The 25,806-nt window shown below is 35.0% G+C and overlaps 1 protein-coding gene across 1 annotated transcript in view; it reads right to left on the bottom strand.

Moving 5' to 3' along the window:
* rca2.1 (regulator of complement activation group 2 gene 1) overlaps positions 1-23,525 on the bottom strand; it is a 40,183-nt gene extending 16,658 nt beyond the window's left edge. The window contains exons 1-20 of the mRNA XM_073813058.1: positions 23,278-23,525; positions 22,804-22,874; positions 20,874-21,065; positions 20,692-20,791; positions 20,503-20,579; positions 20,120-20,302; positions 19,718-19,894; positions 19,321-19,512; positions 18,381-18,575; positions 17,184-17,372; positions 14,653-14,684; positions 14,058-14,095; positions 7,830-7,906; positions 5,225-5,416; positions 4,991-5,090; positions 4,795-4,871; positions 4,411-4,593; positions 4,009-4,185; positions 3,586-3,777; positions 902-1,096 (exon numbers count right to left, since the gene is read on the bottom strand). Coding sequence (XP_073669159.1) covers positions 902-1,096; positions 3,586-3,777; positions 4,009-4,185; positions 4,411-4,593; positions 4,795-4,871; positions 4,991-5,090; positions 5,225-5,416; positions 7,830-7,906; positions 14,058-14,095; positions 14,653-14,684; positions 17,184-17,372; positions 18,381-18,575; positions 19,321-19,512; positions 19,718-19,894; positions 20,120-20,302; positions 20,503-20,579; positions 20,692-20,791; positions 20,874-21,065; positions 22,804-22,874; positions 23,278-23,318 — 2,680 coding nt within the window. The 5' untranslated portion in view covers positions 23,319-23,525. The remainder of the gene's footprint in view (positions 1-901; positions 1,097-3,585; positions 3,778-4,008; positions 4,186-4,410; positions 4,594-4,794; positions 4,872-4,990; positions 5,091-5,224; positions 5,417-7,829; positions 7,907-14,057; positions 14,096-14,652; positions 14,685-17,183; positions 17,373-18,380; positions 18,576-19,320; positions 19,513-19,717; positions 19,895-20,119; positions 20,303-20,502; positions 20,580-20,691; positions 20,792-20,873; positions 21,066-22,803; positions 22,875-23,277) is intronic.
* Positions 23,526-25,806: the final 2,281 nt, after the last annotated feature.

The following is a 25,806-nucleotide window of genomic DNA, read 5'->3' as shown; positions in this document are numbered from 1 at the left end:
GATTCTGAATCTAAACTTATATTCATTTACAACCACAAACAATGCAGCAGCCTATTATTAGACAGATAATCTAACCATAAAGATACACCACTAAACCATCAATGACACAACACACTAAAGTCAGCACTGTCTCAAACACTTCCATGCAATGTAACTGTTGTCAACTTCTAGAAAATAAAAACAACCCAGTGAAGTCAATCCAATAATGAAATAATGGCAAATAATGTTGCACCAGAAGCCACACATCTTGTATAACATCAGCAGATGGAGCATTAGAACATAACTGGGTACAATGTTGTTTATAATTGTGACATCTTTCAATAGCGTATGGACTTCGAAAAGCTTTTTGAATTGGTATGAGTTGGTGCAGTTGTGATGTGATCTAAAGAGGATCTCTGTTTGACCAGTTAACCGAATGAGGACCAATGGGTGAGCAGCAATTACGTAAAAATATGGGCTGATGTCATGCACCGAAATATTCACTAAGATTGATGTCAAAATATCAAAGACAATTTCATTTCTCAATGCAGTACCTTAAGCATATCTTCACAGCAGGTGTAAGCAGCGCCTCAAAAATGCCTAAATCCCAAAATAAACTTTAGCTCACTCTTACTAGATTTTAACGATGTTTAAACTTCAATATGGGTCAGCCGGTTGTTTACTACAACTGTTTGCATCACTACATAGTAAATAACGCAATGTTACCAAATATGCTAAGCCAGTAATGTCATTTAATAAGCCTCACAATATTCCAAGCATATGATTTTTTTATTATATGAACACAAAAGTACAAGTTCAGCTTATCGTCCTGACTGTTCTTTTCTGTACATCTACTTTTGTGTTTCACAGAGAAAAACAACGGTTTGCAACACTTTAAAGCATATGTAAGGAAAGTATTTACCTTTGCATGTAAGCTCCAGTTTTGTCCACTTGGTGTCCTTACAAGTAACTTGCTTAGAAGCATTCACATTAGTTGGTTTATATCCAGATTTACATTCAAATGTTACATCGGTCCCATCAAGGAATTTATTAGTGGAGTCAAAAGGCTTGGATATTGTGACATGCCCATCAAATGTAGGAGGTCCACAAAACGCTTCTTTGTGGAGATAAACACAAAAACGCAGTAAGACTCCAGTAAAAGATTCACTATGATTCTAGTCAAAGCTATCATTATTACTCATTAAGTTTCACAGTATCACACCTAGACCAAAATCTAAGTGGCAACAGCGTCAAAGAATTTTAGTAACCATTTCTGAGTTATAGAGAGACACAGATTAATGGAAGAGAATAAATAAGGTACATTAATGTAAAACATATGAGTAGTAGGTAGGACCGGTAAAAATGCACCAAAGCAGAGAGATTTCAAGAGGCAGAGTATGAACAATTCAAGTTTAAACAATGTCACACTAAATAACCCCAGAGGTGCATTCTTAAAGAAAAAGGTTCCTAAAAAGGTTCTTTGTCAAGCTGTGTGGTTCCATATAGAACTTTTAACTAGGGCTGCATAACAATTAATCGCGACTAACCGCTTGCAGAAGTTTTTGCTTACGTCATCATATATCTTTGTGTATTGTGTATAATAATTATGTACATAAATACACACACATGCATGTATAATTTAAAAAAAATATATATATTTTTATAGATTAAATATTTATATATAATATACATTACATATAAATATAAAAATGTATATACATGTATGTAAATATTTCTAAAATATATACATGTGTGTGTATTTATACATACAAAATCATTATACACAGTTCACATACATAACATGATGTAAAAAAAAAAACTTTTATTCCGCAAATGATTAATTGCGATTAATCATTATGCAGCCCTACTTTTAACATCAATACAACCTTTTCTTGTGGCACAAAAGGTTCTTTGTAATGTAACAAGTCAATTTATTTTATTTATAAAAGTACTACACGCTATAAAATAAAAAAAATGCTTCTTTTAAGAACTGACTGAAGGTTCTTTAAGGACCCAAAAGTGGATCTTTAAAGGCATTAGACAGAGGTGGACATTACTTGAGTATTTTAAGTACATTTTCCAAGCATCTGTGCTTTATCAGAGTGTTTGTCTTGGGAAAAAAATTACTTCACTAAAAATGTTCACTACATTCTAAAGCCTAGAACCAAACTGTGTATTCCTTTTATATTGCATATTAAAATTTATTTAATACCTAATTACATAAAAATTGTGTACTTTTATTTTTCTTGAGTAGAAGTACAAAAGTACTTTTTACTTAAGTAAAAAAAAAATACTAGATGTTTAATGTACTTAAATATTAAATATAAACCAAAAACTTAAAATTATGAAATGTAGTGGAGTAAAAATTATGATATGTGCTTTGGAATGTATGTTTTCCAAAGAAAAACACTGATAAAAAACGAATAATAAAAAATGTACTTTTATGTAGAAAGTAAAAATACTTAAGTAGTGTCCGCCTTTGATTTTAGATAAGTGGATCATGCCATGCATTTATATCATTTAAGTTTTAGTTTGTTAGTATTGTTTTGCTATCAGAATGTTTCATCTGTTCTCTGACCCTCTGAACAATCCATTTTAGTTGCACACTTCAATGAAAAACCTGCAAAGGTTTTAGCCAATCATAACTGTAGGTCCAATGACCTAAAGCTTTAGAAAACAAGAATGTGTATGTTTGTGTCAATCCTGATTCTGAATCTAAACTTATATTCATTTACAACCACAAACAACGCAGCAGCCTATTATTAGACAGATAATCTAACCATAAAGATACACCACTAAACCATCAATGACACAACACACTAAAGTCAGCACAGTCTCAAACACTTCCATGCAATGTAACTGTTGTCAACTTCTAGAAAATAAAAACAACCCAGTGAAGTCAATCCAATAATAAAATAATGGCAAATAATGTTGCACCAGAAGCCACGCATCTTGTATAACATCAGCAGATGGAGCATTAGAACATAACTGGGTACAATGTTGTTTATAATTGTGACATCTTTCAATAGCGTATGGACTTCGAAAAGCTTTTTGAATTGGTATGAGTTGGTGCAGTTGTGATGTGATCTAAAGAGGATCTCTGTTTGACCAGTTAACCGAATGAGGACCAATGGGTGAGCAGCAATTATGTAAAAATATGGGCTGATGTCATGCACCGAAATATTCACTAAGATTGATGTCAAAATATCAAAGACAATTTCATTTCTCAATGCAGTACCTTAAGCATATCTTCACAGCAGGTGTAAGCAGCGCCTCAAAAATGCCTAAATCCCAAAATAAACTTTAGCTCACTCTTACTAGATTTTAACGATGTTTAAACTTCAATATGGGTCAACCGGTTGTTTACTACAACTGTTTGCATCACTACATAGTAAATAACGCAATGTTACCAAATATGCTAAGCCAGTAATGTCATTTAATAAGCCTCACAATATTCCAAGCATATGATTTTTTTATTATATGAACACAAAAGTACAAGTTCAGCTTATCGCGCTGACTGTTCTTTTCTGTACATCTACTTTTGTGTTTCACAGAGAACAAAGAAGGTTTGCAACACTTTAAAGCATATGTAAGGAAAGTATTTACCTTTGCATGTTAGCTCCAGTTTTGTCCACTTGGTGTCCTTACAAGTAACTTGATTAGAAGCACTCACATCAGTTGGTTTATATCCAGATTGACATTCAAATGTTATGTTGGTTCCATCAAGGAATTTATTTTTCGAATCATTTGGTTTGGATATGGTGACATGTCCCTCAAACACAGGAGTTGTACAATAGGCTATTTTGAAAAGATAAACAAAAATGTGTTAAGAAAACTAGACATTTTACTTATTTCATTATTAGATATTTCTCTACATGCAGCATGCCAAGTTCTACAGTTTTCATGTTAAGATAACAATTGTTTTACTGTCAGAGCAACACTAAGAAAAACACGGGGGTGTGCAGTTATCCAATAATGAAGGCAGTCTATATTTTATATTTGTATATTTTATATATATTTTAATCTTACCAATGCACTGCGGCGGTTCAGGGCTCCATCCCTTTTCTGTACACACAATATGACCGTCTCCTTTCATTTCATAGCCCTCATTACATTTGTAATCTATAAAGTTATTCATTGTGTAGGGGGGTGCTTTTCCAGCGTACCGATATCCATTTAGGACATCAGGCTTTTCACATGATACAGCTAGATGAAGCAAACAATTGTTAATAAACAGATTCACTTTAACTCCCAATGTACTTAAATATTCTCACATTTATACATAAAAAATTAACACTGTCACATAGATTAGACAGACATTACAAAAATTGTCTTTTAAAAATTGTCTCTACATGTTATTTATTATGCATAGAGTAATATACATATGTACAGATTTTAAATCTTTCCAATGGCATTTCAACCACAACTTACAGATACATTTTGGCGGCTCTGGAGAAAAAGTTCCATCTTGAGAACAATGCAATGTTGCACTTCCAATAAGAGTAAGCCCATCATTACATCTGTAGGACACTACCATTCCATATTCATATTGTGTATCAGGTTGATCATCATTCCTGCCATTTTCTATGATTGGTGGTGAAAGACATATCACCGCTAAAAAGCAAGAAACAGAACAACATTCTGTTGAATAATGAATGTCTTCTTCAGCATGCAACTTTTTGCATGCAACTCACTGTGCATAGCAAAAAACACATTGTGATATAAAAAAACGTCTTTGTATACTAATCAAGAAAGGTGATGGATAGATGTGTGCTCTTCATGTATTATCACATTTAAATCTAAGAAATAGCAAACCTTCACATTCAGGCGCTCTACCATCCCATCCATTAGATCGACACGTTCTTTGACTTATTCTAGAAGTCAACATATATCTAAAAGAAATGAATCCCCATTACCAAATGTTTAAAATATACAGCACAAACTACATTTGTAAGTTTGTATATAAAAAAGAAATAACAGTACAAAGAAACAGACCTTATGTGCAACTTACCCTTCATTACAAACACCAGTAATTGTGTCACCAAATGAAATTCCTTGTGGTATATCATATCTCCCATTTGGGAAATCTGGAGGACTTCCACATGATTTTCCTAAAATATATAAAATTGAATGCTTTAGATTTCATAAGCATAATGAACAAACAAAACAAAACAAACAATGAGTGTTTAAATAAATATATACATGTATGTAGGGCAATACATGTAAAGCAAAGGTAAAGACTTACTTGTGCATTCGAGGGCAAGGTCTGACCATTGGTTTCCCTGACAGGTAATGGTTCTAGAGGCTCTCAGGTTAACTGGTACATATCCAGGAATACACTCATATTTTACTTGGGCTGCATCTGAGAAACTTGTGGTCAAAATGTATTCATCTAATAATTTCATATTGTCCCTTATAGCAGGCTGTGTACATTGCGCTGTGGAAACACAAAACATATGCTTTAGAGCAGGTGGTTACTGTCCTAAAAGACGACAGTACAGCGTTTCAACCATGCAATTTATTTTTCAGGTGAACCTAAAATAGTTTTACTACCTTGTACAATTATGCTTAATTAGGGCTAGAACTCATATGGAATGCAAACAGTGTTGCCAGGTTTTCAAATTTCGGAGCTGCGGGTTGCAGTTTTTTGGGCTAGTTTTATAATGTGCCGCGGCCACGAAAATGTTTATCTGTAGACTTATAAAATGAACGTTTTTGTTTTCCTAATGTGCATTTATCCCATAAGCAATTCATGTCAACCCAAGGACAGCTGCAGCGTTAGGAAGTCAGTGGAAAAGTGAGTGGAGGGGCGCGTTTTTGCTCTTAATATCACGTCAGAAACAAGAAATTACCTTACGTAAGGGGTTACGTCTATACTGAGAGGATATTTACAGACCACGTGAACCCATCTTTGTATGATCTTTTCAAGTTAAATAGAACATTTTAAATACGTAGACAGTATGTTAAAAGGGCAGAGTTCATACTGTCTCAAAATGGCACAGTTGGGTACACTTAGATGTACAAAAGTAGTTTTTTGTTTAGAACAGAATAGTGTGTGAAAATAGAGCACCTTAAGTGCATTAAGAAAATTTTCATCTGCATGGAAAGTACATTAAAAGCAATAGTAAGAGTTTATTTTAGAGCCTTTGTTGTACTCCCAGAGTTTTCAACTGTGGTTGGACAAATGTAAAAATTGGGCTAGTTTTCATTCCTTTTGGGCGGGTTTTAAGTTGTCATTGGGCTGGAAATTTTTTTTGGACCTGGCAACACTGAATGCAAGTCTTACATTTTGATCTCCTATCCTCATGTAAATGGACTTTCAGCCATTTTTCAAAATGCTGATGCAGGTTAACACAGGTGAATAAGTTTTGTTGGATTATGGTGACATCATAGTTGGCATATGGCAATGGCTTTTTATAAATAGCAGAGGTGTGAATCGCCACTGGTCTAACGATTCAATTATGAATACTATTTAACATCTCGATTCGATGCGATATCTTGATGCGTTGCAATGGTCACGATGCCTGCATCCTCAATTTTTTATATTACTCCACCTGTCTACCTCACACTTTTAATGTTGTGGCTCTTTGTTGTCTTTCTTGTCAATGCCCCGCATTTCATGAGTTCCCATTAACATGTAATCGAAGGGCTCCGAGCTCGGATTTTTAGCCCGAACCCAAAGTAATTAAATATCTCGTTTTTCAACGAAACTCTTCAACTATACTTTCATTCTGGTGTAAAAATCAAGGACTTTGCTGCTGTAACATGGTTACAATAAAACAACAGTGATATTACGCAGTGCCCAAAAATAGTCCCCTTGGTTACTTTCAATAGCAGGGGACTAATTTTGGTGCTACATAATATCACTACGAATGCTCTTTGGTTATTTTTAGCACGATGCTAATGATCTATTCAGATTCAATGGATTATGCTAAAATATGTTATAAGTGCTACCGCCAGACCCGGAGATCAGCTCTATGGATTCCGAAATGGTAAAACTCAAATTTTAACTCTAGGGGAGCTGGAAAATGTGCATATTTTCAAAAAAGTGGAGTTTCCTTTTGATACTTCAAAAAGCTATAATTAATCAAAGTTTTATTTCCAATGTCATATGTTGGAAACGCACTGTCTCACGAACAAGCATCGGATTGTTATCGGAAGCTAGTTTGTAAAGTTTTAATATTCATTTATATATATCGCATTGATTGCCCTCAGAAGGCCTTTATTATCCCCCCGGAGCCGTGTGGATTACTTCTGTGAAGGGTGGTTGGACTTTTTTGGACTTTAAATCAGTGTGTTTGTCTGAAGGATGATAGTCTTCAAAATCTCGGATGGCTTAAAGGAGAATAAATCAAGAGGTAATTTTCTTTTTTGGCTGAACTATTCCTTTAAGAACAGCGTACGTGTTAAGGTTTCAGGAAATGCAGCCTTGATCTGCCCCATCAGTAATATAACTTAGGCATGCATTTCGTAATCGTTAGCAGCTATAAAGCCGAAAGAGAAATCATATGTGTTTCAGGGCATGTTTACACAAATAAGATTAAGGCTAATTCTGGGTGGCATCCTGTGACCCTGACCAGGATCATGATGTGCCTTAATCTTGTTTTGCTATGTATTGTCTTCCTTGGATAATATTGTTCTTCACAGACTTTTCAGAAGGATTTGATTTTAAGAAAATAACTAGTTACCATAGCCCATAACTAGTACAGTATGTGGATTTTCAAACTGTTCAATGTTAGCTGTCTTAACGTCACTGGGTGATTTACAAAACCGTTTGAAAATTTTTTTACACCAATATTCTGACTTATTATTTGAATGAAAGCTCACAAACACAAACAGAACTTACTCACCACTGACATGTGCACTCTTCGCAAGAAACAGGAAAAGCGCAACAATGTTATACCACACGTTACATCCCATCCTGTGAATTTAAGGTCGAAACAAGGCAAAGGTAGAAACTAAACATAAGAGACAGACAAATGTATCAGAATAAGAAAATGAGCTATTAAAAGTAAAATAACAAAGAAAAACCAACAAAAACTTGTTTTCTATTAGCCTGTTAGCAGCTAGCACCCAAACGTGCAATAATTATATATACATTACTGTTATAAACATCCACGATTTGACATAAAACTTGAATACCTGAAATAAATACAGTGCATTTTCATACTTTTATCCATTTTAGTTTAATTGTTTCCCCTTGTAAATCTGTATCTTTATATGTTAGCGAACAAGCTAAAAGACGTTCCGCATGGACAGTAACAAAGGGAATGTATGTCTATGGTTATGTCCAATATTTCTTTGTTTCTTAGACCCAATAATCATTTACTATTAATAATCCAATGCTGGATTCTACATAATGTCCTTTATTTACATTTATACTGGTTGTTTACACTACATGTTAAGAACGGTTAAAACAGTCTTACCTCCGGGCAACACGTTTCTCTGTTTCGTTACACCAATTCATTCGAGTATGAACATATATTAGTCAGAGGACGTTAACCGATCTCCATAAAAAAAACACGACATTTCCGAAAATACCACCTACTGCCTGTTCTTTTGGGGCGGGGTTCGACTTCTCCGGCGCCACGCAGAATGTCAGGCGTATAATATCAAAGTATCGCGATAGCTACGAGAGATTAGACTGCTCCGTATGATTTTTTAACTCGCTATCGCGGTAACTTGAAGTCATATTTCGATCAGTCTGCCCAGCCGCTTTATCATAAAGTCGAACACATGAAGATCTGTGTTGGTGATGAATAATGAGATAATTCTTGGCTTGGTTAATTTCTTTGGTATAGTTAAATCAGCCACAATGACTCATACTTTATAACTTGGACTACATGGTTTTATTATAGTTTTTTAATTAGACTTTTAAAATGTAAAACTGTGATCTGAAAAAGAAAAGGGTTTGGTTGTGTTTATACTGTAATCATTTCCTGTTGAGAAAGAGGTATACAGATCTTTCAGAAACTCCCTTATAGTTCCAACTTTCTTCAAGGACTTATGCCAGGGATGTTTAGAAATTGTTTTTAAATCAACCTGTAGATGGTGTACATCATCAGTTAATTATATTTTAACCACTAATTATTTCTCTCATTTTTTTCGAAACTAAAGTTTTTTTTCCAGCAGTCAAAATGAAGCTTAGAAGTGGATTTGGTAAGGTGAGAACCAAGGGCGTAAATTACATTACACCAACTTTACCGGAGGGCCAGAACAAGACATTTCCACGGTTTGATCAGACTTTGTGTAAATCTTCAAATACCAAATTGATTAAGAGTTCACTTGTGTCATTTTGGCAGCAGAAATGGCTCATCGAGAGCTTTAATTTGATATAAATCTCCATTTCTAAAAAAGCCACTTACTTAGCCCTATACAACAACAACAACAACAATCAAATTGAAAAATATGATATCAAAAGAATATAGGCTGTGTATGTAAACATTTTCTATACCCTGGGATAGAAAGATAAAAGACAATAAATACCACAAAATGGCAGATGTGTAGTCTGTTTGACAAACTGTTGCACAATCTAAGTACATATTCACAATGTACAGTACTGTGCAAAAGTCTTAGGCCACTATGCTACCATTAGATTTGTTGTTTTTGCAATTGTATAGTGATTATATATAATTCTTTATGTCTCTTTATTAGAATACAACCAGAAAATACAGGAAATTTGTTAAAAACAGTATAAAAGTATAAGCTGAAGTGTCAAGTATTTAGGGTAAACTCCGCTTCCACTTGAACAATAGCAGGCAGCCTTAATTTAAACTTAAATAAAAATCCTAATTAAATCCTAATTTCTAATTCTTATTGAATGACTTTAGGACTTCAGTCTCCTCAAAAAAGCTCAAGATGTGTTTCACTTAAAACCGACAGATGCCTGAAGAAGACATTTAGTTCTGAAAATTATTTTGAATTTTGTGTACATATTTCCTGTATTTTCTGTTTGTATCTTAAATTCAAACATCCAATCCATTCTGTTCCATCCAATACAAACATAAAGCCAATAAACACAACTAATAAAGAACATTCACATATAAAAAATAAGAACATTACAAACATCACAGCATTTCATTTGCAGACACACAGAAAGAAAATGTGCTCATATAAGGGCCTCATAATATGCACAAATCTTCAAGAAAAACACCTCTTTAAATGGTTATAAGTGTTTATGATTATGTGAAAAACATAAGAGTGATGATGGGAAAAAGGAAGATAGAAAGTAAGAGTGTGAGCGTCTTTCTTTTTCACACTCTGCAACCATTCTGTAAGCTTTTTTGTCTTTATTATTTCACTGCCACAACAGCAAACAGCATTTATACCCCAGATAAAATATATAATCATTCCCAGTAATAGATGTTCCCTTCAAAAATCGTTTTTGTTACTAAATCTTTCTAACTGCCAGCTCAAGGGAGTCAGATAAGGGTCACATCTGCACAGGCCCCATTCGCACATTCTTTAACCTTAAAGAAAGAAGACCAAGCATGAACACAGAAGATATTCATGAACTCAGAAGACAGATCCTGAGACAATATTAAAGCTCCACTGTGTACCTTTTTGAGTTAATTCTTAGCAAAAACCCATCTGCTCTTTCAAAAGTATGTGCTCATTCATATGTAATTACTTCCACCCACTAACAAAATATTCTCGTAAGTGTAGAATCTGCATACGGTCGAGTCGCTCGACTGGCTGAATCCATGTTGTGCCTCTATCTTTGAAATACATTCGCCGACGAGGGACATTCCTGAAATTCAAGCTCCGCCTTTCGCGCTTTCAGACAACACTCACGCTGGCCGCTAGCTGAAGCCTCCATAGGTTGCATGTGTAGGCGGTATAAGTCATTAAGACAGTCTTATTTCGAATATTAACAATTATAAAGCTGACAAATATTCTTAGTTAATAGTAAATTGATGTAATATGCTTATGACTTGCGAATGTAATGCTCAGTTAATTTAAATAAACCAGGCTTGATGACGTATGCAGCCCGCATATGCGACCTGTGTAGACTGAATCCTTCGGATTTTACAACAGCCGCACACCGTGATGAACCTGCGATCTAATGCTTTGAGGAAAAACAACAAGACCAAAGTCAATATTGGAGTAATGTTAGTTTTCCAAGATCATGAGGCTCACAGGACCTGAAGTTATCTGGGTCACATTTGAAAAGATCGGATGTGTGTCGTTCAGACTGTCATGAAAAGATCAGATACAGGTCGCATAGGGGCAAAAAAATCTGAATTGGCCTTGGGTCGTTTCAGACTGCAGTATGAACGTAGCCGATGTACCGCGAGAGCTACGTGAGATCAGACTGCTCCGAATGATTTCTTTAATCGCTATCACAGTAACTTCAAGTCATATTTCGATCGGTCTGCGCAGCCACTTTATCGTAACGTCGAACACATACAGGTATGCGTTGGTGATGAATAATGAGATCATTCCTGGCTTGAAAAAGGAAAGGGTTTGGTTGTGTTTATACAACCAAAAAGGGCCCCAGGACGTCCTCCTCCTGACGACAAATTTACAATTGCAATAGCAGTACACGTATAAAAACCATTACAAAGCACAAGCAGTCAGTTCAATTGCTAAGCAAAGATACATTCAACATTTGAAGTAAAAATATATCAATTTAAAGCTTCAGCAACTTTCGCATAATTCATTAAAAGAAAACAACTTGGTCTATTTTGTTTCAGGAACCCATGCAGTATTGAGAGGAGCATTAAAGACTTTGCAAATCAAATTTAAAAGGGTTTTCTGAGACTTCCTGTAACACAATATTAATAACATCATGCTAAACAAAACCAGTTTTATTTTTGCTTTGAATAATAATGAACTGTCAGTTTACCGGATCGATATCAATTATGTCACTGCATAACGAAAATGAAAATCTGGAGTTTATACCATTAAAAAAAACATCTACACACTTGAACCGGTTTCTAAAATAGACAATTTTAATAGTGCAGTTTTATCAAGTGTTTTAATACTTATTTCTTAAGTATTTCCAAACAATTATAAACAAAACAAGCCATTCACATTTGTACAAGAAATATAAATAATTACACTGATTATTTGGCCTAACAAGTTTTCTCCATCGTTTCATCTCTTGATTAGATCTAAACCTTATTTCAAGGATACAATGCTCCAATCTAATTAAAAAGGCACTTTGCGGTAACACTCACTCCAATTTAAATTTGCACAGCAAATCACATTCTGTATGGGGCCATGGATTTACTCCAGTTATAGTGTCCATATAAAAAGATCACAAATGAAAGTTTTGTTAATATAATTTCAGGTTATAGAAACTGAAATTAAGATATTCATATTTTTGGAAACCAGACATATTAGGACAAAATAAGTGCCGTTTTAAAGCACAACCATTTTGACTGGGTTCTGTTTGGGATGAAGGGTGATCAAATCATTCAAGTGCATCGCAGCAACAATCAGGAGTTCAAAATAAAATTACATAATAAATAAAAAACCTTCATAAAAGTAAATTAAAGATGACGTTTGTGTGGAGAGAGCTTTCTCAGTGTATAAAGACAGAATGCAGAAACAAAAGTTGGCATTTGCTATTGGGTGAAGTGATTTTAAGCCAGGCTTTGACACACAACAGTGGATCTTCAGATGTTCTAGTGAAGATTCAGAAAGTCTTGTGTGATACATTTTGAGGCATTTTCACCTTCCACGTAAAATTTATCCTTGGGAACTTCATCGCTATTATTAGATCTGTAAAAGAAAATAATGAAGTAAAATTGACTTAGAATAATTCATTTTATTTACATGCTCGAGGCAGAATGAGGAATCAGGCAAGTTTAGTATTCTGAAAAATAAACAAAACTGTTGAATAGATGCTTTGTTTTTAGTGCTTCCAGTAATACCAAACTCAGACTATAGAAACTAAAAGATACAGAGGTGTATAATACTTAAGTATTTTAGTTACATTTTTCATTGAAAATTTACGGCCTCGTGCCTTTGGCCTAATCACAGCCGTGATGATATAGAGCTATATCACACTCCTACTTGAGCGATATTGCTTAATTAATGACTAATATTAAATACATACACGTGACAATATAGTATTTAGTACTACATTTATTTAAATCTTTCACGTTAGATTTCTGTTTTGCTAATCTCCGTACTTACTTAGGAATGATTGTTTACTGTACATTTTCTTAGTCTGAATTGTGTAGTAGTAATATTTGTCATCTAATTTAAGTAGCTGTAAATAATTTCTACATTTCCCATGGAAATTTTACCCAAACTTTCCACCTCAACCTTTAAAAGGAAAACACCACCGTTTTTCAATATTTTACATGCCTATCTTTTTCAATGCGTGCACTTTTAATTTTTGTACAGCACTTCGTGAAGGTATTAGCATTTAGCCTAGCACCATTCATTTCTTAGGATCCAAACAGAAATGAATTGAGAAGCCACCAAACACATCTATGTTTTCCCTATTTAAAGACTGTTACATGAGTAAACAAACGGTGCTATATAGCACCAAAAGTGGTTCTTTGCTCGTAATCATAGAAGAACCGTTTTTAGTGCCATATAGCACCGGTGAAGCACCAGTGAAGCACCTGTGTAGAACCAAATAGGGGCCATATGCTTCAGGTGCTTCACCGGTGCTATATGGCACTAAAAACGGTTCTTCTCTCAATCTTGTGGATTGTATAACAACATTCTACACAGTTGATCAGGTTTAGGGTTTAATATACTGGTGTGGGACTGAATTTGATGTATGGAAGGAAAAAAATAGAAACTAAACCAAAGACAAACTACAGTGTTTCTTGTCCCCTAGCTGTTATGGCTGGATAGGACAGAAACGCTGATAAAACGAGAGAGATTCCCTCTATTGCTTGTCACTTTCATGCCTGGTAAAGACAGTTTAAGAGGATAATAATATGTTGAGGAGTTCAAGAGTGTCAAAATGAGTCAGTGCCAAAAAAAATGAAAACAAACAACAAAGCAGACAAGCAGTTGGTGTGGACCAACTGAGACAAAGTGGTGCATTAAACTTACTTTTTCTTTTTGAAGAAGAAAGATGCCACAGCTACAAGCACAGCCACAAGCACAGCCACAAGCCCAAGCACACCCAGACTCCAACCAAGTGCTAAACAAGAAGGAAATATATTTTAGTTACATATTTCAAATAAAACACCAAAATCATTAAAGAGATGGTTCCCAAAAATGAAAATTCTGTTATCATTTACTCACTCTTATGTTGTACAAACCCCCATAAATGTCTTTCTTCTGATGAGCAGAAAGGAAGATATTTTGAGAAATGTTTGTAACCAAACCGTTCGTGGACCCCATTAACTCACATAGTAGAAAAAAATTATACGATGTAAGTAAATGGAGTTCATGAATCGTTTGGTTACAAACATTTCTCAAAATATCTTCCCTTGTGTTCATCAGAACAAATGAATTTATGCAGGTTTGAAACAACATGACAGAATTTTCATTTTTGGGTGAACTATCCCTTTAAAACACATAAACAACTACATAGTATGGTTTTGCATTAGAAATACAACTGTGACTAAAGGGCTCACACATAACGGTGGCTGTTTGCCATTACAAAAGGGGGAAAATATTTTAATATTAGATAACATTGTATATACATATATTTATATCATTATATATGTTATAATAAAATAATGTAATACTTACTTCCTTATTCCAACCAGAAGCAGGAGCTTCATCTAAAAATTAAATAAACAAAACATAAAGTGATTAAGCATATTAACTGAACCATTTAATATAAAGCAGAGACATGGCTCGCCATATTCCTAAAAATATAGCATTATAATCCCCAATCCTGTTCATACATTTTAAACAGAACCAGAATCGATAGATGATCGAATCAGCTCTTTATTGAATAGTACAGTCAAACATTTAACTTTGACATTAACACAGCACTAAAATTACGCAAGAATAAAATAAGTACCAGTAGATAAGTGAAACTAACACTTGAAACATGAAGAAAAAATAATTTAAAGGACAAGTTCGGTATTTTACACTTAAAGCCCTGTTTTCAGATTGTTTATGATGAAATTGAACGGTTTTGACTGAAATTTCGACATATGATGCTGGCCTGAGAATTTTCGGGTGTTTCTTGTATCACCTCCCACCTCGGGTGTATTTTGTATCACCTCCCACCTCTATAATGGCTCTATAGGTGCACAGGAACAATCCTAAAATGCATTTAATTTGTGCATATTAACAACTTTGACTCTGAAAGAACAAACATAATGCATGGAGTGCCACAGGGCTCTATACTGGGGCCAAAGCTGTTCATAATGTACATAAATGATATTCCGAAGGTATTAACTAAGTTAAATTGTATCTTGCTTGCCGATGATACTAGTCTCTATTGCTCTGGACAAAATTTAGATTTTCTTTTAAAGATTGTGGAAAAAGAGCTCTCCAAATTAAAGTCTTGGTTTGACCATAACAAACTATCAATGAATTTGAATAAAACTAAATATATTATTTTTGGAAATAGAAAAATTGAGGAACCAATCAAAATTAAAATTAATCATATAGAAATTGAGAGAGTGTGTAATACAAAATTTTTGGGCATTTATGTTGATGATAAATTAAATTGGAAGTTACACATAAATTATTTAAAAACAAAAATATCTAAAATTATTGGTATAATGTGTAAAATTAAATCATTGATAAATCAAAATTCATTATATTTATTATACAATTTGCTCATTCTTCCGTACTTAAACTATTGTGTGGAGATATGGGGGAATAATTATACATCTATTATTAAACCTATCTTTATATTGCAGAAGGCGGCTATTAGAATTGTTAACAGAGTTAATTATAACGCCCCAACTAACTCATTGATTATTAAAATAAATGCATTGAAATTACAGGATTTGGTTGATCTAAGCACAGCTGTAATGATGTATAAGGTCCATAATTTTAAGCTTCCAGTCTGTATTCAGGAGAGGTTTAAGCCAAGAGAGACTCAATATAATTTGAGAGGAATCGGGGTCTATCAAAAAAATAAAGTTTGGACCAATACTAAAGCGAGGTGTTTCTCAGTTAGAGTAGTCAATCTATGGAATAGCCTGGATGACAAAATAAAACAATCTATATCAATAAAGGTGTTTAAATTTTTTTAATTAAAAGTGATTGGTAGTTATATCGCATCACAATGATTTTTATTAATATGTTTTCTGTATGAGCTGTTCATATATAGTTGGTTATATTCTTATATCTATTTTTACTTTGCTGTTTTTTGCCACATGTTAGGTATTTAAAAGTGGTTGTAAATAGGGTTAGGCATCAATAAGTGTTTCACTTCAGCCTAAACCCCTTCAGTCATTGTTGTATTATAAAAATTTTGTTTGTGTATGTTGTTATGTTTTAATGACTGGAGAAAAAATAAACTACTACTAAACTTTCATTTACAAAGACGTGTAACTCACCGTGTGGTCAGGGGTGTTTACTGATATGCTCATACAAAAATCGCTACAAAATACGCATTCCAACAGATTTTATCATAGTTTTTGCCAACTCCATTGACTAGATGTGCATTGAGGTACGGTATTACTCCGCGCCGGGAACTTTGTTTCTATTCTTGGAATTGGCAAAGGTGGATTATCGCCACTGTAAGCATGCTGTGTTCTCAGGAAGGGCTGACCTTTTGGTCAGGATCAATCAAAATTCTTACACCACCAACTGGGCTGGAGTGTTTATTATTCAACCACAAAAGTATAGTTACTTTACACAAATTTAGGGTAAAATGACCTCTTTTTATGTTTCTAAATTTGTTATTACAAATTTCTACATCACAAGCTGCACTAAAAATACTGTCAGATGATTCTGATTATTTGTTATAATGTTAAAGTCCCCCTGTGGTGAAAATCAAGTTTTTATTAGGTATGCACCATATAATTGGCAACCAAAATTATTCTGCTGAAAATACCAAAAAATCTTTCTCTGTGTTTGGCCGAACATGTGAAAAGAACACATACATTTTACAGAACAATGAGATATTTGATGACGCAATCAAGTAGCAACCAGCAACACCAACCACAAATTATTGTTGCTACTTCTTATGCAAATGTCTTTTTCTTATGTTAAACAGATAAGTACAAGGTTAAGCATTTTGCTGAGCATATTGATTTGTCTTACTAAAAAGTTTTGGAACAAAAAGCAGCACAAGCAGGGCCACTAGTTACCTTCGCATTTGAGCTTCAGATCTGTCCACTTTGTCTCCATACAGGTAACAAACTTGGAGGCTTTCAAATCAGCTGCTTTATATCCAGATTTACATTCAAATTCTACTGTGGATCCATCAGGGAATTTGTTTGTGTCTAATTTTGTTGCTTGTTTGACATTCTCTCCAAACTCAGGCAGTCCACAAAACCCTACATTGTAAATAAACAAATATACAGTACTGTAAGCTGAATTTGGAGGCTGGATGTAACTATTTTACCTCATCATGAGGAATCATAAGGTGGATAATGAATCCCATCAGTCAATTTTAGGCCACCATTTCATCAGTTTACATTCAACCAATTGTAAACAAAGACAAACTTGTCCAACAGGAACAAACGGGTTGTTAAATAAGGGGCTGTTTACATGCCACTGTTTTCAACTAAAAACATATGAGTTTTTGAGTTCTGGGCGTTCATTACACAACACCTGCTTTTTGGGCTTTCACAGCACTAGGGCTGCAAGATGCATGTCGCAATACACATATTGCAATGGTTTACAATAACTAAATAATTTTACAGTCAAAGTTATGAGAAGAGAGAGAGAGAGAGAGAGAGAGAGAGAGAGAGAGAGAGAGAGAGAGAGAGAAATTTTTAAGTCTTGAACTTAAAAAAAAGTGTTTGGTCAACATCAATGTGTAAATGACTATTATAAATGAATAAATGTTTAATAAGATTATAATAGTTTAAGACAGCAAGATGAATATAGGACAAAACCGAGTTTTAGGAAGTTTTAGTGTTTTAGGATTTATGTTTGGGGGTTAAGGGAGAGGGGACGATAAACAGCACATTCACTGGGTTAAAGTTAGTAATCATAAATTTAGAAACCACCATAGAAGGTTTCTTAGCTCACAATGACCAGCTCTTAACAGTTATAAACTTGACAAAATGGGTTAGGTCTTCCACAAATTGGGTCGGCAGAGAGGTAACATCGGTAGCATCAGTTCCATGCCAGTGAAAAGTTTGTGCTAATTACTTAAGAAGCACAATCACTGTCTTACAAGAATGAAAACTGAGAACTTCCCATGGTTTTATCAGAGATTACCAGTAGCATCAGTATGTTGTCAAAGTACAGCTGTCTTTACCAAATATAGTCACTTACACAAAGATTATCTTTGTCAATGAATTATTATCCACAGCACATGTTATGGCAGTAGTTACCTTTGCATTTGAGCTCCAGATTTGTCCACTTGGTGTCGACACAGGTAACTATCTTGGAGGCTTTCAAATCAATGGCTTCATATCCAGACTTACACTCAAATGTTACGTTGGTCCCATCAAGGAATTTATTAGTGGAGTCAAAAGGCTTGGATATTGTGACATGCCCGTCAAATGTAGGAGGTCCACAAAACGCTTCTTTGTGGAGATAAACAAAAAACGCAGTAAGACTCCAGTAAAAGATTCACTATGATTCTAGTCATAGCTATCATTTATTACTCATTAAGTTTCACAGTATCACAACTAGACCAAAATCTAAGCGGCAACAGCGTCAAAGAATTTCAGTAACCATTTTTGAGTTATAGAGAGACACAGATTAATGGAAGAAAATTAATAAGGTAAATTAAAGTGAAACATACGAGTAGTAGGTAGGACCAGTAAAAATGCACCAAAGCAGAGAGATTTCAAGAGACAGAGTATGAACAATTCAAGTTTAAACAGTGTCCCACTAAATAACCCCCCCAAAAATGGTTCCTAAAAGGTTCTTAGTCAAGCTGTGTCGTTCCATATAGAACTTTTACCATCAATAGAACCTTTCGGTTGCACAAAAGGTTCTTTGGGCTATAAAATGATAAACAGGTGTAAGCAGCGCCTCAGAAATGCCTAAATCCTGAAATAAACTTTAGCTCTCTCTTACTAGATCTTAACGCTGCTTGACCTTCAATATGGGTCAGTAGTCTTACCAAATAGCCAGCAATAAACATATCTGTCATTTAATAACCCTCACAATATTCCAAGCATGTACTTTTGCGTTCATATAATTAAAAAATATGTTCAGCTTATCGCACTGACTGCTCCTCTTTTCCGTGCATCTACTTTTGTGTTTCACAGAGAACAACAAAGGTTTGCAACAACTGGAAGCATATGTAAGGAAAGTAGTTACCTTTGCATGTGAGCTCCAGTTTTGTCCACTTGGTGTCCTTACAAGTAACTTGATTAGAAGCACTCACATCAGTTGGTTTATATCCAGATTGACATTCAAATGTTATGTTGGTTCCATCAAGGAATTTATTTTTCGAATCATTTGGTTTGGATATGGTGACATGTCCCTCAAACACAGGAGTTGTACAATAGGCTATTTTGAAAAGATAAACAAAAATGTGTTAAGAAAACTAGACATTTTACTTATTTCATTATGAGATATTTCTCTACATGCGGCATGCCAAGTTCTACAGTTTTCATGTTTAGATAACAATTGTTTTACCGTTAGAGCAACACTAAAAAGAACAAGGGGGTGTGCAGTTATCCAATAATAAATGAAGTCTATATTTTAATCTTACCAATGCACTGCGGTGGTTCAGGGCTCCATCCCTTTTCTGTACACACAATATGACCGTCTCCTTTCATTTCATAGCCCTCATTGCATTTGATATCTATAAAGTTATTCATTGTGTAGGGGGGTGCTTTTCCAGCGTACCGATATCCGTGTGGGACATCAGGCTTTTCACATGATACAGCTAGATGAAGCAAACAATTGTTAAAAAACAATTCACTTTAATGTCCATGTACTTAAATATTCTTTTTTTATGTATAAATGTGAGAATAAGACTGGCACATAGCTCAGACAGACATTACAAAAATTGTCTTTTAAAAATTGTCTCTACGTGTTATTTATTATACATAGATTAATATACATATGTACAGATTTTTTACTTTCCAATGGCATTTCAACTACAACTTACAGATACATTTTGGTGCCTCTGGAATAAAAGATCCATTTTGAGAACAATACAATGTTGCACTTCCAATAAGAGTAAGCCCATCATTACATCTGTAGGACACTACCATTCCATATTCATATTGTGTATCAGGTTGATCATCATTCCTGCCATTTTCTATGATTGGTGGTGAAAGACATATCACCGCTAAAAAGCAAGAAACAGAACAACATCCTGTTGAATAATGAATGTCTTCAGCATGCAACTTTTTCCATGCAACTCACTGTGCATAGCAAAAAACACATTGTGATATAAAAAAAAACGTCTTTGTATACTAATCAAGAAATGTGATGGATAGATGTGTGCTCTTCATGTATTATCACATTTAAATCTAAGAAATAGCAAACCTTCACATTCAGGCGCTCTACCATCCCATCCATTAGATCGACACGTTCTTTGACTTATTCTAGAAGTCAACACATATCTAAAAGAAATGAATCCCCGTTACCAAATGTTAAAATATACAGCACAAACTACATTTGTAAGTTTGTATGTAAAAAAACAGCATAAAGAAACAGACCTTATGTGCAACTTACCCTTCATTACAAACCCCAGTAATTGTGTCACCAAATAAAATTCCTTGTGGTATATCATATCTCCCATTTGAGAAATCTGGAGGACTTCCACATGATTTTCCTAAAATATATAAAATTAAATGAATTTAGATAAATATATATGTTTGTAGGGCAATACATGTAAAGCAAAGGTAAAGACTTACTTGTGCATTCGAGGGCAAGGTCTGACCATTGGTTTCCCTGACAGGTAATGTTTCTAGAGGCTCTCATGTTAACTGGTACATATCCAGGATTACACTCATATTTTACTTGGGCTGCATCTGAGAAACTTGTGTTTAAAAGGTATTCATCTAATAATTTCATATTGTCCTTTACAGCAGGCTGTGTACATTGCGCTGTGGAAACACAAAACATATGCTTTAGAGCAGGTGGTTACTGTCCTAAAAGACGACAGTACAGCGTTTCAACCATGCAATTTAATTTTCAGGTGAACCTAAAATAGTTTTACTACCTTGTACAATTATGCTTAATTAGGGCTAGAACTCATATGGAATGCACATCTTACATTTTGATCTCCTATCCTCATGTAAATGGACTTTCAGCCATTTTTCAAAATGCTGATGCAGGTTAACACAGGTGAATAAGTTTTGTTGGATTATGGTAACATCATGGTTGGCATATGGCAATGGTTGTTTATAAATAGCAGAGGTGTGAATCGCCACTGGTCTAACGATTCAATTATGGATACTATTTAACGGCTCGATTCGATCCGATATCTTGATGCGCTGCAATGGGTCACGATGCCTGCATCCTCAATTTTTTATATTACTTCACCTGTCTACCTCACACTTTTAATGTTGTGGCTCTTTGTTGTCTTTCTTGTCAAAGCCCCGCATTTCATGAGTTCCCATTAACATGTAATCGAAGGGCTCCGAGCTCGGAATTTTAGCCCGAACCCAGAGTAATTAAATATCTCGTTTTGCAACGAAACTTTTCAACTATACTTTCATTCTGGTGTAAAAATCAAGAAATTTGCTGCTGTAACATGGTTACAATAAAACAACTGTGATATTACGCAGTGCCCAAAAATAGTCCCCTTGGTTACTTTCAATAGAAGGGGACTAATTTTAGGTGCTACATAATATCACTACGAAAACTCTTTGTTTATTTTTTAAGCACGATGCTAATGATCTAGTCAGATTCAATGGATTATGCTAAAATATGCTATAAGTGCTACCACCAGACACGGAGATCAGCTGAATGGATTCCAAAATGGTAAAAATCGAATTTTAACTCTAGGGGAGCTGGAAAATGTGCATATTTTCAAAAAAGTGGAGTGTCCTTTTGATACTTCAAAAAGCTATAATTAATCAAAGTTTTATTTCCAATGTCATATGTTGGAAACGCACTGTCTCACGAACAAGCATCGGATTGTTATCGGAAGCTAGTTTGTAAAGTTTTAATATTCATTAATATATATCGCATTGATTGCCCTCAGAAGGCCTTTATTATCCCCCTGGAGCCGTGTGGATTACTTCTGTGAAGGGTGGTTGGACTTTTTTGGACTTTAAATCAGTGTGTTTGTCTGAAAGATGATAGTCTTCAAAATCTCGGATGGCTTAAAGGAGAATAAATCAAGAGGTAATTTTCTTTTTTGGCTGAACTATCCCTTTAAGAACAGCGTACGTGTTAAGGTTTCAGGAAATGCAGCCTTGATCTGCCCCATCAGTAATATAACTTAGGCATGTATTTCGTAATCGTTAGCAGCTATAAAGCCTAAAGAGAAATCATGTGTGTTCCTGGGCATGTTTACACAAATAAGATTAAGGCTAATTCTGGGTGGCATCCTGTGACCCTGACCAGGATCATGATGTGCCTTAATCTTGTTTTGCTATGTATTGTCTTCCTTGGATAATATTGTTCTTCACAGACTTTTCTGAAGGATTTGATTTTAAGAAAATAACTAGTTACCATAGCCCATAACTAGTACAGTATGTGGATTTTCAAACTGTTCAGTGTTAGCTGTCTTAACGTCACTGGGTGATTTACAAAACCGTTTGAAAAAATTTTTACACCAATATTCTGACTTTTTATTTGAATGAAAGCTCACAAACACAAACAGAACTTACTCACCACTGACATGTGCACTCTTCGCAAGAAACAGAAAAAGCGCAACAATGTTATACCACACGATACATCCCATCCTGTGAATTTAAGGTCGAAACAAGGCAAAGGTAGAAACTAAACATAAGAGACAGACAAAAAAGCAATAAATATATATACATTAGTGTTATAAACATCCATATGATTTGACATAATACTTCAAATAAATACAGTGCATTTTCATACTTTTATCCATTTTAGTTTTATTGTTTCCCCTTGTAAATCTGTATCTTTATATGTTAGCGAACAAGCTAAAAGACGTTCCGCATCCATACAGTAACAAAGGGCGTGTATGTCTATGGTTATGTCCAATATTTCTTTGTTACTTAGACCAAATAATCATTTACTATTAATAAACCAATGCTGGTCTCTACATAATTTTCTTTATTTACATTTATACTGGTTGTTTACACTACATACTAAGAAAGGTTAAAACAGTCTTACCTCCGGGCAACACGTTTCTCTGTTTCGTTACACCAATTCATTCGAGTATGATATTAGTCAGAGGACGTTAACCGATCTCCATAAAAAAAACACGACATTTCCGACAATACCACCCACTGGCTGTTCTTCTGGGGCGGGGTTCGACTCGACAGGTGTCATGAGCAATTCTGTCCCCTCGAGCACGCAGATTGTAAGGCGTATAATATCAAAGTATCGCGTGAGCTACGAGAGATTAGACTGCTCTGTATGCTTTTTCTCATCGCTATCGCGGTAACTTCAAGTCATATATCGATCGGTCTGCGCAGCCGCTTTATCATAAAGTCGAACACATGAAGATTAGCGTTGGTGATGAATAATGAGATCATTCCTGGCTTGGTATTCTTTGGTAAAAGAAAAGGGTTTGGTTGTGTTTATACTGTAATCATTTCCTGTTGAGTAAGAGTATACAGCCCAGCGGGCACCTTGACGTCAATTTGACATCAACAAATAGTCAAGATTTTGACCAACATGTATGACGTGCATGAATATGCATATTTTCATTATATTTTGTAATTATTTCCTTGTGGTTGTAAAGAGGCCCAACAAAGGTATCAATCTGACATGTTTTTTCTGGTTCCTACATCTCAGGTCAATATCATTGACATTAAATCGATTTTGATTTGATGTCAGGAAATAAGATGTCAAATTGATGTTAAATTTATGTCAAAACAATGTCTGGAAAAGTATATTTATTATTCATCTTTCAGAAACTCCCTATAAGTTCCAACTTTCTTCAAGGACATGCCAGGGATGTCTAGAATTTGTTTTTAAATCAACCTGTAGATGGTGTACATCATCAGTTAATTATATTTTAACCACTAATTATATCTCTTAAATTTTTTTCTAAACTAAAGGTTTTTTTCCAGCAGTCAAAATGAAGCTTAGAAGTGGATTTGGTAAGGTGAGAACCAAGGTCGTAAATTACATAACACCAACTTCACCGGAGGGCCAGAACAAAGACATTTCCACGGTTTGATCAGACTTTGTGTAAATCTTCAAATACCAAATTGATTAAGAGTTCACTTGTGTCATTTTGGCAGCAGAAATGGCTCATCGAGAGCTTTTAATTGATATATATCTCCATTTCCAAAAAAGCCACTTATCCCTGTATACAACAAAAACAACAATCAAATTGAAAAATATGATATCAAAAGAATATAGGCTATGCATGTACACATTTTCTATACCCAGGGATAGAAAGATACAAGACAATAAATACCACAAAATGGCAGATGTGTAGTCTGTTTGACATACTGTTGCACAATCTAAGTACATATTCACATTGTACAGTACTGTGCAAAAGTCTTAGGCCACCATGCTACCATTAGATTTGTTGTTTTTGCAATTGTGTAGTGATTATATATAATTATTTCTGTCTCTTTATTAGAATACAACCAGAAAATACAGGAAATTTGTTAAAAACAGTATAAAAGTATAAGCTGAAGTGTTAAGTATTTAGGGTAAACTCCGCTTCCACTTGAGCAATAGCAGGCAGCCTAAATTTAATAAAAATCCTAATTAAATCCTAATTTCTAATTCTTATTGAATGACTTTAGGACTTCAGTCTCCTCAAAAAAGCTCAAGATGTGTTTCACTAAATACCGACAGATGCCTGAAGAAGACATTTAGTTCTGAAAATTATTTTGAATTTTGTGTACATATTTCCTGTATTTTCTGTTTGTATCTTAAAATACAAACATCCATCCATTCTGTTCCATCCAATACAAACATAAAGCCAATAAACACAACTAATAAAGAACATTCACATATAAAAAATAAGAACATTACAAACATCACAGCATTTCATTTGCAGACACACAGAAAGAAAATGTGCTCATATAGGGCCTCATAATATGCACAAATCTTCAAGAAAAACACCTCTTTAAATGGTTATAAGTGTTTATGATTGTGTGAAAAACGTCTCGGTTACGGATGTAACCCTCGTTCCCTGAAGGAGGGAACGGAGACGTCACGTCGTGACCGACGAATTGGGAACTCGCTTAGAGAGACCAATCTGCTTCGAATACTACTAAAACGCCAATGAACTTGGCATTGAGATATTTGCATAATGCTGGCGCCGCCCCGCCAGGTGCGTATATAAGCAGCAGGTGCAAATAAGGAAATTAGCTTCTTTTTCGCTGAGAAAGCCGGAAAGTGTGACCGGCCGTAACAGCAGGTGGCAGCACCTGTGGCGACGGGACGTGACGTCTCCGTTCCCTCCTTCAGGGAACGAGGGTTACATCCGTAACCGAGACGTTCCCTTTCAGTCGGTCACTACGACGTCACGTCGTGACCGACGAATTGGGAATCCCTATCAAAACGCCACTAGGGGCTGACCTCTTCCAGTGACTGCGTAAAAGCCCTCCGGTTCCACTTAAGGAGGAGGAGGTAGGTTTTAAGGCAGAAGGCCGGGCACTAGATGTTCCTTTAACCCCACAGAAGTGCCAGCGACTGGGAAGCGCCCTACCTGAGCGGGATAGGAACGCTGCG

Source organism: Paramisgurnus dabryanus, chromosome 21 (genome assembly GCF_030506205.2).
Source record: "Paramisgurnus dabryanus chromosome 21, PD_genome_1.1, whole genome shotgun sequence".
In the NCBI taxonomy this organism is placed as follows: domain Eukaryota; kingdom Metazoa; phylum Chordata; class Actinopteri; order Cypriniformes; family Cobitidae; genus Paramisgurnus; species Paramisgurnus dabryanus.
This window is presented reverse-complemented; position numbering and strand designations above follow the sequence as displayed.